The sequence below is a fragment of the Odontesthes bonariensis genome, chromosome 23 (genome assembly GCF_027942865.1).
Source record: "Odontesthes bonariensis isolate fOdoBon6 chromosome 23, fOdoBon6.hap1, whole genome shotgun sequence".
NCBI classification, from domain to species: domain Eukaryota; kingdom Metazoa; phylum Chordata; class Actinopteri; order Atheriniformes; family Atherinopsidae; genus Odontesthes; species Odontesthes bonariensis.
In genome coordinates this window covers 16720892-16732906 of record NC_134528.1, presented here as the reverse complement: position 1 = coordinate 16732906, position 12015 = coordinate 16720892, and the positions used below count along the sequence as shown (strand labels likewise).

Here is a 12015-nt window from a genome sequence, read left to right as displayed (position 1 = left end):
TACTTCCTTACTTTTACATATTAGCAAACTAAGAGGTAGCACAAAACAAATCTTTTACAATTTTAAACATGAAAGACAAAATTTGAACTGAGCAAAAAGTTCACTTTCTCAACACATATTTTAAGTCCTTTTTTTTGTTTTCACTGTGGAAAAACTGAAGGTTTTTAAGGGTCTTTGAAACTAAATAACACTCCCTGATAATGTCCGTCTCAGGGGTACCATTCATAAATAGCAAACAAGAAAAATAATGAAACATAAATTCCAAATTGTCTCACCGCAGCCTTTTTCATCGCTGTTGTCCTGGCAGTCCTTCTGCCCATTGCACACCTTACTGTTATCAATGCACTCTCCTGATGTGCACAAGTACTGCTGGGGAGAGCAGGTGGGTTGGGGTGTGATGCACAAGCCGTCTGCCTCATCTGAACCATCCATACAGTCGCTCTCCCCATCACAAGCGTAGGAGGAGGGGATGCAGGCTCCGTTACCACAGGTGAACTGGTTGCTGCTGCATGTGTCATATGTACAGCCCAACTCATCACTGCCGTCTCCGCAGTCATTCACGCGGTCGCAGCTGGGGAAGAGGAGGATCTCATCATTCACTGACTAGCGAATTAGTTTTCAGGCTGCCGCATATATCAATCACAGGTTTTAATCTTACTGGTATGGGATGAGAATGCAGAGCCCATTAGAACAGGCAAACTCATTCATGTGGCAGGTCCGGTTTGGACAGTTCTGGAGCTCATCAGCTGCATTGGCACAGTCTTTCTCGCCATCGCACACGAAGCTTAAAGGCACGCAGCGTGGGTGGCCCGGGTGCCAGGTTGGACACGTGAACTGGTTAGAACTGCAGGTACGTTGTCCTACCGCGGAAACAAAGATGAGAGGTTTCATCAAGGTTGGATAAACAATGTGATGCTTCAAACAACTACAAAAACATTGTAATCAGACTTCAGATGAAAAGTATATACAAAACTGAAAAGAAAATTGGCATAGAGCTGTGAAAAAAAGCCTAAATGAGTTACTTGTATTCTTCTAGCCAACAACAAATCAAACGAGTTTTATCATAACAAATTGTGATAAATGAATGTCTCACCACACTGCAGCTCTGGGGCCTCGTCACTGCTGTCCCAGCAGTCATTGTTGCCATCGCAAACCAGTGACTGAGGGATGCAGTTTCCATTGGTACAAGTGAACTGGTCAGGATTGCACGTTCTAATTTGATCCTCTGCACAGAAACCAGGACAGAAAATTCCCTTTGATAATATTTGGGTGTGAGTTGTAAATGTAAAATGACAATATTTGGAATTAATGTGTGGAAATAAGTCGTTAGAATGCAACAGTTCATAATACGAAGAAAAGTGTACTCGTCTGTTGCGTAAATAGAGACAACCTACCACAAGAGGGAGGTTCATCTGTCCCATCATTGCAGTCTTTGAATGAGTCACAAATCCAAGACTGAGGAATGCACTTTCCTGTATCACAAAGGAACTGATCCGAAGAGCACGTGCGGTCCGCTGCAGCACAACAACACACAAAGACAACATATTCAGTCAGAGCCAAGTTAACGTGCAGCTGATAACCTAGAAACTATAAGGGTGATTGCAAGTTAAAAAAGCAAAAATGTGTCTCCTTTTTTTCTAATTTTATCTTTACTTTCACTTCGGGAATGCCTTACCGCAGAAGAGGGGATTCTCGTCACTGTTGTCCCCACAGTTGTTATTGCCATCACATAGGTTATCAGGGTAGATGCAGATGTTGGTTCCCTCGCACTTCACCTGGCCAGTAGGACATGTGCGGTCAGCTGGAGATGATGAAGGAGAGCATAAAATCATAAAAAGGTTTTTGGCAGTGTTTTCATGATATTCAAACAATATCAATGATCAATTAATGAATCCAACTCCTGCTCAGCGTTATTGTCACTCACGGCAGTTGATTTCGTCTGACGTGGCGTTGTCTCGACAGTCATTGTGGCCGTCACAGACGAAGGCTGTACTGATGCAGCGTCCGCTGGCGCACGTGAACTCAGTAGCAGGATTGCATGTAGGGAAGGGGCAGCCCAGCTCGTCACTGTTGTCACCACAGTCATTTGTGTAGTCACAGGTGTAGCTTAAGGGTATGCAACGCCCGTTGTCACAGGTAAAGTCCATGGCTGAGCATGTGTGGAAGGCTGGGTAGGGTAAGAAGGAAGTTTTAGTTGCAATCTAACTGTAGAACAGGTTAGCATTCGTATATCAATAACAGAGCAAATTGGCATCGGGATGGGAATGAATATGAATATCTCAAAGGTCTTTACTCACCACACACTCTTTCAAGCTCATCTGAATTGTCCTGGCAGTCATCGAAGCCGTCACACTTCCAGCTCACTGAGATACAGTTGCCATTCAGACAGGTGAACTGTTCTGGCTGACAACGTTTCCCCGTGTCTTTGATGCAATCCTTGCCGTTATTTGCCAGGTACCAGTTCCCGTCATGAGGACACTGGCACTCTGGGCCAACTGGACCTGCAGAGGAGATTATGGAGAGTAGATTTGTGGGTTTAAATGATTCAGAGTAACCAGAGGGAACACAGAGACACACTGTCTTATCTATTAACAGTACTTTGTGTAACTTTAAGCAGTTTAAGATTAATTTAATTACACATTTGAAGTCAAGCACTCAAGATTCAATTATGCATAAAAATGAATATATCATCATAATTCCACTATGTCCATTAAAGTTGAATAAAAAATGATTACACTAAATTTGCAACTGACAAAAATAACACATAAGAAATTCCTAAAAAACTGAGTTTCTCCATCTGTTTGGTGGATTCCTTCCCTTTTTTCCAGTATCAATGGAAGAATGAATCTGCCCTTACCAGAAACACAGATGTGACTGCAGCCTCCGTTGAATTGCTGACAGAAGCTGGAGCAACTCTCCTGCTTAGATCCGGAATAAACGTGGATGTCATTTGGTCGGTACTGCAGGTCCTGGGCTACCACTGTGAAGCCAGAGCCATCATCCTTCCCTGCCCTGAAGACAGCTCTTGCCGTCCAGTCTGTCCAGAAAATGTCCTGCTGGAAAACAGTCAAGGCAAACGGGTACTGCACTCCGTGCACGATCACTTGCCGGTTCTCGCCGGTCAGCGTCGCCCGCTCAATCTTGTCTCTACAGAAAGTAAAGGGAAAAAGAAAAGCTGCAGCAAAATTGTTCCCTTCAACTGATATATACTGTCTGACAGGGAAATCTGGACTTACAGTGAGGCATCAGCCCAGTAAAGCATCCTCTCCTCATAGTCCAAAGTCAGGCCATTAGGCGTTATCAGACTGCTGTTGATGATGGCTGTCCTGAAGTTTCCACCCAGCGTGGCCCTCTCAATCTTAGCCGGAGACCCCCAATCAGTCCAGTACAGGTAACTAGGAAGAAAAAGCCGTGAGAAAAAGAAGAAGCAGCTCATGGCTAAAGTTAATGTTCAACATTAATACTCGAAAAACCAGTCCCAATCTATGGACATTTTCTTATGAAATAATAATTTTCCTCCTTTTACCCATAGCACGGGTCGACGATGATGCCTCTGGGGCTGTTTGCATGGGCAATCGTCGAACGATTCGACCCATTCACCCCGATTGACTGGACATAACGTCTGTAGTAGTCAGTGAAATAGAGGCGCTTGTTGATCCAATCATAGGCCAGTCCCTCTGGGTCATCCAAGTCTGAGCAGTGAGTAGAGCACAGGATATCAAATAATGTTACAAAAACAATCGTGAAGGAAATGGTGAAGTGAGCAGTGACAATTAATCCTAAACTCACTTGAAGCAATAATGACAGCAGGGCTGCTGATGGATGTTGTGGTGACATAGCCAATTCTGCTCCGACCTATCCCCATATACTGGGTAAAGAAAACTCTTTTCTCTTTGAAGTCATAATCCAGACCCATGACGTTGTAGCCCAAGGTCACCGTTGGATAGGGAACACTGTGATCTGCTGGGTCTAGTCTCATGCTATTCACCGTGTAGTCTGTGCTGAAAACTAGATACTCATCTAGTCCATAGCCACATGTTACTCCGTTGCTCAGGAGCGACCCATGTGCGCACCCACATTTAGGTTTCTCCTGGTTTGCAATGGCGAAGCAGAGCTGCTGGCAGCGTCCGTTGTCTTCCTGGCATGGGTTGAAGCCTAGCTGGTTGGCAGATGTAGGCTGGACATGATAGTCAAACACAGCGACGTCCATCAGCCCGTCCAGACTGTCTCGGATTACCTGGTGACATCGATAACATTTGTGGTGCTTAGTGGACGAAAGGATTCAAATCGTTTTCATTAAATGTCTACACCTGAATTTTTAGCCGTTTCTTTGACTACAAAAACTGTTCATTTTGTTTGTTTTGTTTTGTTTTGTGTTATCTAAGAAAAGGAATAAAACTGTGTGTATTAAATGAAGCTACTTTAACTGTCACCTCAGGCTGCATAGTATTGGCTGGGTCCTTACTGGCCTGGAACAGCTTTCCAAGCTTTTTATCCACCCACAGCATGTTGTTTCCAAAAATAGCCATTCCTGTTGGAGACGGATAACGGCTCCCGTACCGGATAATCTGCCTCTGCGTCCCGTCTGAAGCCATGCGGGATATCATATCAAGAACATCATCAGTCCAATAGAGGAAATCATTTGTATAATCAACTGTTAGGCCACGAGGAGACGCCAGGCTCTCTGATGCCAACACTGTGCGGTTTGTTCCATCCAGCAGGGACCGCTCAATCTTCGGTGTTTGGCCACCATCTGTCCAAAAGAGGTAGCGAAGTTTGGGGCTGACTGCCAGGTCTCTGGGCTGGTCCTGTAAGCTCTTGAGGAGAACCTTTCGGTAGGTGGTGTTGATGGCCAGCACCTCCAGGAATGTCTCGCTCGTAAAGGCATTGGAAAAGTACAAGTTACCTGAGAAAGTGAATGGGGAAATGTAAGAAAAGATGAGGGTTATTCTACCAACACTTCCTTGTTAAAAGTGGATTCATACCTGCAACCCAGTCTACAGCCAGACCCTGGATGCCTCTGCGTCCGACGCCAGAACTTATGACATGGCTGAAACTCCCTCCATCTGTTTTGGTCCTGAAGATGCCCTTGTACGTGGAGTAGGTGCTGTTGTCAGTCCAGTAAACAAAGCCAGATTCAATATGCATGTCTAACTTGTCCTTAATGTTATAAGATGCTGGAAAGAAAGGATCAGATACATCCTGTGGTTAGTAGACAGCTGATAATAACATCCAGCAATAAAATAATATATTATGCAAAACAGTCTTAAACACCATATTGTAAAAACAGCGAAAAGCCAACATACTTCCACCAATAGGCACCATTGCCTCAGAATGGTCAGAGCTGTTTATATGGAAGCCTCGGATATATTTGGGTGTAGAAATGATGGCGAAGGACTCATATTGTTCACAGCGGGTGCCATCATGAGAGGCGATAAACCCTGTGGTGCAGGCACAGGTCTTCTGATTGCCTGGTTTGGGCAGACAGAGGTGAGGACAGCCCCCATTGTTGGAACTGCACGCATTGGTGGTCCCCGCTGAGTCTGATATGGGGGAGACGAAGTGGTGAAAGTGAGCATTACTAAACCATAGGACCCCAAATTACTGCAACCGGACAAGCTGAAACTGGACATGTTGTGTCGTGACAGATGTTGTGACAAGGACTGTAAAGGTAAAAAGTCCCACTCACTCACATACTGACAGCAATTATTGTAAAAAAAAAAAAAAAAAGGAAAAAGGAAAAATCTGGATTAAAAACTAACAAGCTGAAGAACAGACACCTGTGTATTAAATCTGAATCGGGTGAATTCACGTACTGTCTCTAGCGTGTACTTTGATAGCACGCAGGCCAGACATGCCGCTCCTCATCACCACCATATTGCCACCGTTGCTTTTGTCCACCCTCTCAATGACCTCATAGTCCAGGTCGGTGTAGTAGAGGTGGTCCTGGTAGACTGTCAGCCCCCACGGAGTGGACAGGCCACTGACCAGCGTCACACGGCTCACTCCATCCATGGTGCCGCACTCGATCTGGGATTAAAGAGAGTATTAACTAGGAATAATCAAAAAAGGAAGTCTGTAGGGAGAGATTAAAAATCTCAAAAAGGTAATGTAACTGATTGCATTGACGGTCATAGTCTACACGCAGAGCTGGTATTCTGTACATACCACGCCTGTGCCAGCCACACCCCAGTAAAGCTTCATAGTCGAGATGTCAGCAGTAATAAATCCAATATTCGCCAAGTTGCCTGTGTAAAGGTTTCTGAGGTTGCCTCCATCCATGTCAGCGCTGCCAACCTTTGGAGGGACTTCATTTGACCCTTTGTCTGTCCAGAATAGTTTCCTGTGGAGGGAAAGAGTAGATGTGAAAAACAGCCGAGGAGGTTTAAGGTACGGCAGAACCGGTGAGGCAGTGTGAACACTCGATGGACCCACTATCTTAAGTTTTACATCCAGCCACTGAGAAATGAAAATTTAAATATGTTTAATTGTTTTACTCAAAATACGCTGATGTGAACATCATCCTGCATCAATGGCTTTGTTTGTGTTTTCATATAAGCCACCCAATCCCCCATATCAATGCACAGATGCTTTACCCTCGGACCGGATCCAGGGCAATTCCAACAGGCTCTCCAGTTCCCTCCGGTTTGCCAGTTGAGGCGATGAGAGTCTTCCTGTATTTCTCATTTCCATCCACACGGATAACCTAAGAGCAAAGCTTTTTTTTTTAAAATTTACTTGAGCAATAACAAAGCCAAAAATAAAAAAGATAAACACTGACAACCAGCAAACTGAAAACTCCCAAGTGTTATTAATAAAAATAAAAAAAGGTTCTAAGTATCTTAGAGAAGTTGCAACAGTTAAACTTCAGCATGCATTTCCAGACTTACTACAAGATGAAGATTTTAATGCTTTGTTGATGGGTCTTTTTTTAAGCAAAGAGAGGTCACGTTTAATGTTATTTTGTCAACCATCACATCTAAAGCTAGTGTTGGCAATGTGTGTCTGTGGTAAACGTTAACACCATCAGCTTCTTTTTTAATTTTTTTTTGTCTTTATGAGGTGCTTACTTCAATGGTTTTGCCAGTGGGGTTGGTGTAATACATCATTCGGCTTATCCAATCAAAAGCCAGACCAGATGGTGACCCCATGTAAGCAGCCGGAGCAAACTGGGATCTGTTGGTGCCATTGGTTTTCACTCGCCAAATTGAACCCTGATATTAGAGTAAAATAAGAGAACAAGCATAAAAACAAGAGTAGTCACGATGTAAAACGATCAACTCAAGCAGCTAACAGTAAAATCTAACATGAAATATAGCATATGTTTATTATGCTGGTTTCCTGTTATAACACATCTTATTCAAAAGCGTAATAGTATCACAGTTAATTCTAATCATTTTGGAACATTTCTCCCTTTCTGCAATCTGAGATGTGCACTCACAGTGCTCTGGACCCAGTAAACAAACTGCTCCTGGTCATCAAAGTCGATGTCTTTCCCCTGGTCGATGCCAGACACGGGGGCCATGGCGTTGTTGGATGGGTCAGCGGGGTCCAAGGGAATGCCAAAGATGACAGAATCCCTGACAACCATCAAGAAGGGGGTCTCATCTAGAATAGGAAAGAAACACACAAAACAAAGACGAACATGATAGCACACAAGTTGTGGGGAGTTATTATCAACCAGAACTAGGCTATGATGATCAATTTACTGATTCACTGATTTACAGGCAATTTTAACTCGATTAAATTCAGTGTAAAGTGAAGCTGAAAACCTACCTTTGACACAGGTGCGTTTGTCAGTATCCAGCTTCCAACCAGACTGGCAGTGGCAGGTGTAGTACCTGGGCCTCACGACTGACAGCAGGCACAACTGAGAGCAAAGGTGCTCGCCGCATGGGTTCATGGCTAAATACAGAAGCACAATGCCACTTTCAGTCTAAAAACAATAACTCAGGTGAGTTTTTAAACCTGTTTATATCTGTTCATTATGGGTTGGGTCTTTTTTCCCTTTAGATTTCCTGTTGATCAATACTCGATTATTCTAGATAATTCAAGAGACTTCAACAACTTTGCAGGTAGGTTTCTGCAGTCTAATCGCGAGCTACCTGCAGGCTGTTTAATGGGATGGTCCATAACAATGCCCATGGGCTGGTAGACATTGCTCATCAGAGTGGTGATGTTTCCTCCGTGGAACTTGTTCGTCTTCATCACCTTGCTGGTGTAGCGCTCCGACCAGTAGATGCTGTCCTCAAAGATTGTCATACCGTGTGGGTGCTGGAGAACCTGGTGTGAGGCAGTGAGGCGTTGTTTTCAAAATTTGTCTCACAAATGAAGACTTCATTCCTGACTTGCAATATATGTCACGTACCGCATCACTTGCCATGACCTGATAGCGGTTTTGACCATCATAATCACAGTAGTCAATATATTTCAGGTAAGCATCAGCAAAGTAAACTCTGCGTGTGGTGTAGTCCAGGGCCAGGCCATTGGGCCAGTAGACTTTAGTGCTGACGATGACTTCTCTTGTGAGTCCATCCATGCTGGCTCGTTCAATCCTGGGATTCTGACCCCAGTCTGACCAGAACATCAGGTTTGTGCTAGGAGGAATGACAGCAAACCATAAAAAGGATATAATGATATACTATTATAAATTTTAAAAACCTGTTCAGAGAGTTTGCTTACTGGTTACGAGGGTCTAAAACCAGTCCGCGGGGGCTGGTCACATTTTTGTTTAAGAGGACTTTCCGAAAGCGACCATCCAGAGTCGAGACCTCAATGTTCTCCATGACAGAGTCGGTCCAATAAAGGTTCCGACCCACCCAGTCCACAGCAATGCTCTCAGGTACCATCAGACCAGAGGAGAACACCTAAAACAGGAACATGCTGAACAATGAGAATTGTTGCATATAATACTTCATTCAGTTTATGCTGCCTGAACTCAATTACGGCAAAAACATTCAGCGGCTACTTAGAAATTGGCCGACATCTTACAATTTAACTCACACCTTCTGTGCTACCATTTCACTTACTTCCCGTCTGTCAGTGCCATTCTGGTAGGCATTCCATATCTTTTTCTGTGAGGCATCAGCCCAGTAGATTCTGGAAGTCGAGCGGTCAAAGTCCACAGACACAATGCTTGAACCACTGACCACTGGATGAAGCTGGGGTGGTCTTATGTAGACCTTATTGGCGATAATCTGGCTACGCTTGGCCACCAAAAGCACCGCTAACACTTGCACTTAGGGGAGAGAAATGTACAGTTCATAGCTCCACGAAAAGGGTACTCAAACATACCAATACTTTTCACAAACCATGTAAAGGATTAAATGTGTCAAAGCATCAAAGGATGCTTTGCTTGTCTGCGCTATGCATTGGCTGCATTAGCTGTTGCTTACTTGCAGCTTTGCAGGTGCGTCCATCGGGCTCTAGGACGTAGCCGTCTGAACAGTGACACCTGAAGCTTCCTCTCTCGTTGTAGCACTGCTGGCTGCAGAAACCGGGGATCAAGCACTCGTCTATGTCATCACAAGTCTTGGAGTCATTGAGGAGCTGAAATCCTGGTGGACAGGTGCACTGAGATCCAAATGGTCCTTGGACACAATCATGGCTGCAGCCTCCATTGTTCAGCGCGCAGTCGTCTTCGTCTTTTTGAAAGAGCACAACATCAAGTCAGTATTTTGCATTTATTAGGGTGTTTGTTCTTTTTTTGTTGAATTGCTCTGTATTTGTCATTTCTTTTTATGAACATTCCTTACTGAGGCATAAACATGATATACAATACTCACTGCAGATAGGCGACTCGTCCGCTCCATTGGGACAGTCCCTCTGGCCATTGCACAACTTGTCCAGGTCAATACACACTTGGTCAGTGGGGCACTGCCACTGTCCTGATGGGCAAGTAAAGGGAGGTGTGGGGCAGTTCTGTTCATCACTCATGTCCCTGCAGTCATTCTCACCGTCACACAACCAGCTCATTGGGATGCATATCTTGTTGGTGCACTGGAAATAGTTGGATCTGCACGTGACAGGTGGGCAGGAATTGTGTTCGTCAGATCCATCCTCACAGTCTGGGTGGGCGTCACATTCCCATTCGTCCGGTATGCAGAAACCATCAGTCTGGCACTGGAACTCGTCGTCATGGCAGAGGCCTGGACCTCGAGTGGCTGGAGATGCCAGAGACATTCAAAAATGGCTTTTCAACATTTTACTGCTGTGGAGTTTGCTTAAAAAAAAAATGTTAGCAACTTGGCAGACTAATGTGAAACTCTAAACGCCAGCAATTCACTTGATTATCATAATGATAGTTGTGTGTGTGTGTTAACATACGACATTCTTGTTCATCTGAATGGTCCCTGCAGTCAAACACGCCATCACAACGATAACTTGAACTGACACACTGGTCCCCGCTGGCACAGGCAAACTCATAGGACTGACAGGAAAACTCTTAAATTTGGAAGAAGGAAAAAAAACAAAACATGGAAATCATAAGAAAAAAAGAAAAACTTTGAGCTACAGAAACCATATTTCTTAGAACCCAAAATCATTATAGATTCCTACCGCAGTTTTTCTCATCCGAGCCATCCAAGCAGTCCTGGTCACCGTCACACACAAAGTAGCTGCTGATGCAGCGGTGGTCAGGACACAGGAAGTAGCCCGAAGGACACGTAGAGATGGTTGAATCTGGCAATTGCACACAGCTCAGTTAAATGTGAAATCCAAAGGGTAACATCTCAGTGTGCAGTATTTCACCAAGCACAGAGGAGGGTTGACAACAGCGTTGCAGCCACAAACTTACTGCAATTGTGTTCATCTGAGCCATCGCCACAGTCATTGTCACCATCACACACCCATGATTTAGAAATGCACCTGTTGTTATCACAGGTAAAGTAGTGAGCCGCACAGGTGGTAGGGACACGAGTGGGACAGTTTATTTCATCAGAACCATCTCCACAGTCGTCTATGCCATCACAGCGCCAGCTGGAGTATATGCAGTGCCTGTTGTTGCAGGTAAATGCATACGGAGAACAGGTCGCTCCTGGTGAAGATACGCAAGGCTGTCAGTTTGTTTTAATCATCCTATATTACAAATAGCATTTTTTGCTTCTCCAAAATGCATACAAATCACTTTAGCCGTTTTTATACAATACAGTAAAAGACATTTACCGGTATCAGTGCAATTGGCCTCATCTGTCTTATCTACACAATCAAAAATCCCATCACAGCGGTACGAGTTGGGCCGACAGCGTCCTTCGTCACACTCAAAGGCGTAGTCACCACAGTTGTTATCAGGGGGGGGGACAGAATCGTCCTTGACACAGTCCCTCTGATTGGACTGAAGTTTCATACCATACGGACAGCCACACACTCGGCTGAAGGAGGGAGTAGGGAAGCAGAAGTGGCTGCAGCGCCCATTGGGCATCATATTACAGCGGCTGGTGAAGGCTGTGGGAGGAGAGACAAAGAAGCAGTGAGAGGGTTCCTGGATTCTTACTTCGGCCTGAGTCACAGCTCAGTTGTTGTTCTACTTTCAAGCCACTCATTATTCCAGATAACTTTAAACCAACTCCTGCTGTGACTGAACGTACTGCTGTGCAGGTCAGCTGTGTAGGCCTTGACGTTCATGATGCCCGTGATTCCTTGTCTGATCATGATGTTTCCTCCTCCATCCCTCTTCCTCATCTCAAAAACTGCTCTGGTCCTTGTATCAGACACATACAGGTAGTCTACAAGAGAAAAATAGCCACATTTATAAGACTAGTCTTTAGAGTTGTGAGCTATTAGTAGCTGTATCAGTGATTTTAGTAAGAAATATACCTGTCAAATCTTATTTGTGTGCTATGCTCTCTTTTTATGAAGTATGCTAAAAGATGTAAAGCTTTTAAAAAGTGAGGAAAAATGGAGGTCACACATGGAGGTCAGCTGTTAAATGAAGTATCCTCCAGACATCATCACAGTATTATAGGAACAAAGGTGCCAGGCTTATAACACTGAACATATGGAAGTGTAGGGATTTCC

General features: G+C 44.4%; 1 protein-coding gene across 1 annotated transcript in view; it reads right to left on the bottom strand.

The window, feature by feature from the left end:
- The window catches only part of lrp2b (low density lipoprotein receptor-related protein 2b), a 35690-nt gene that overhangs the window by 13599 nt on the left and 10076 nt on the right, over positions 1-12015 (bottom strand). The window contains exons 20-50 of the mRNA XM_075456959.1: positions 11586-11723; positions 11164-11442; positions 10796-11035; positions 10558-10680; positions 10327-10443; positions 9786-10163; positions 9396-9644; positions 9030-9238; positions 8683-8867; positions 8369-8597; positions 8106-8283; positions 7777-7905; positions 7442-7608; positions 7071-7214; positions 6597-6706; positions 6169-6343; positions 5817-6030; positions 5307-5543; positions 4986-5177; positions 4434-4906; positions 3790-4237; positions 3527-3692; positions 3237-3395; positions 2858-3147; positions 2298-2501; positions 1925-2167; positions 1676-1801; positions 1395-1514; positions 1094-1225; positions 659-860; positions 276-571 (exon numbers count right to left, since the gene is read on the bottom strand). Coding sequence (XP_075313074.1) covers positions 276-571; positions 659-860; positions 1094-1225; positions 1395-1514; positions 1676-1801; positions 1925-2167; positions 2298-2501; positions 2858-3147; positions 3237-3395; positions 3527-3692; positions 3790-4237; positions 4434-4906; positions 4986-5177; positions 5307-5543; positions 5817-6030; positions 6169-6343; positions 6597-6706; positions 7071-7214; positions 7442-7608; positions 7777-7905; positions 8106-8283; positions 8369-8597; positions 8683-8867; positions 9030-9238; positions 9396-9644; positions 9786-10163; positions 10327-10443; positions 10558-10680; positions 10796-11035; positions 11164-11442; positions 11586-11723 — 6552 coding nt within the window. The remainder of the gene's footprint in view (positions 1-275; positions 572-658; positions 861-1093; positions 1226-1394; positions 1515-1675; positions 1802-1924; positions 2168-2297; positions 2502-2857; positions 3148-3236; positions 3396-3526; positions 3693-3789; positions 4238-4433; positions 4907-4985; positions 5178-5306; positions 5544-5816; positions 6031-6168; positions 6344-6596; positions 6707-7070; positions 7215-7441; positions 7609-7776; positions 7906-8105; positions 8284-8368; positions 8598-8682; positions 8868-9029; positions 9239-9395; positions 9645-9785; positions 10164-10326; positions 10444-10557; positions 10681-10795; positions 11036-11163; positions 11443-11585; positions 11724-12015) is intronic.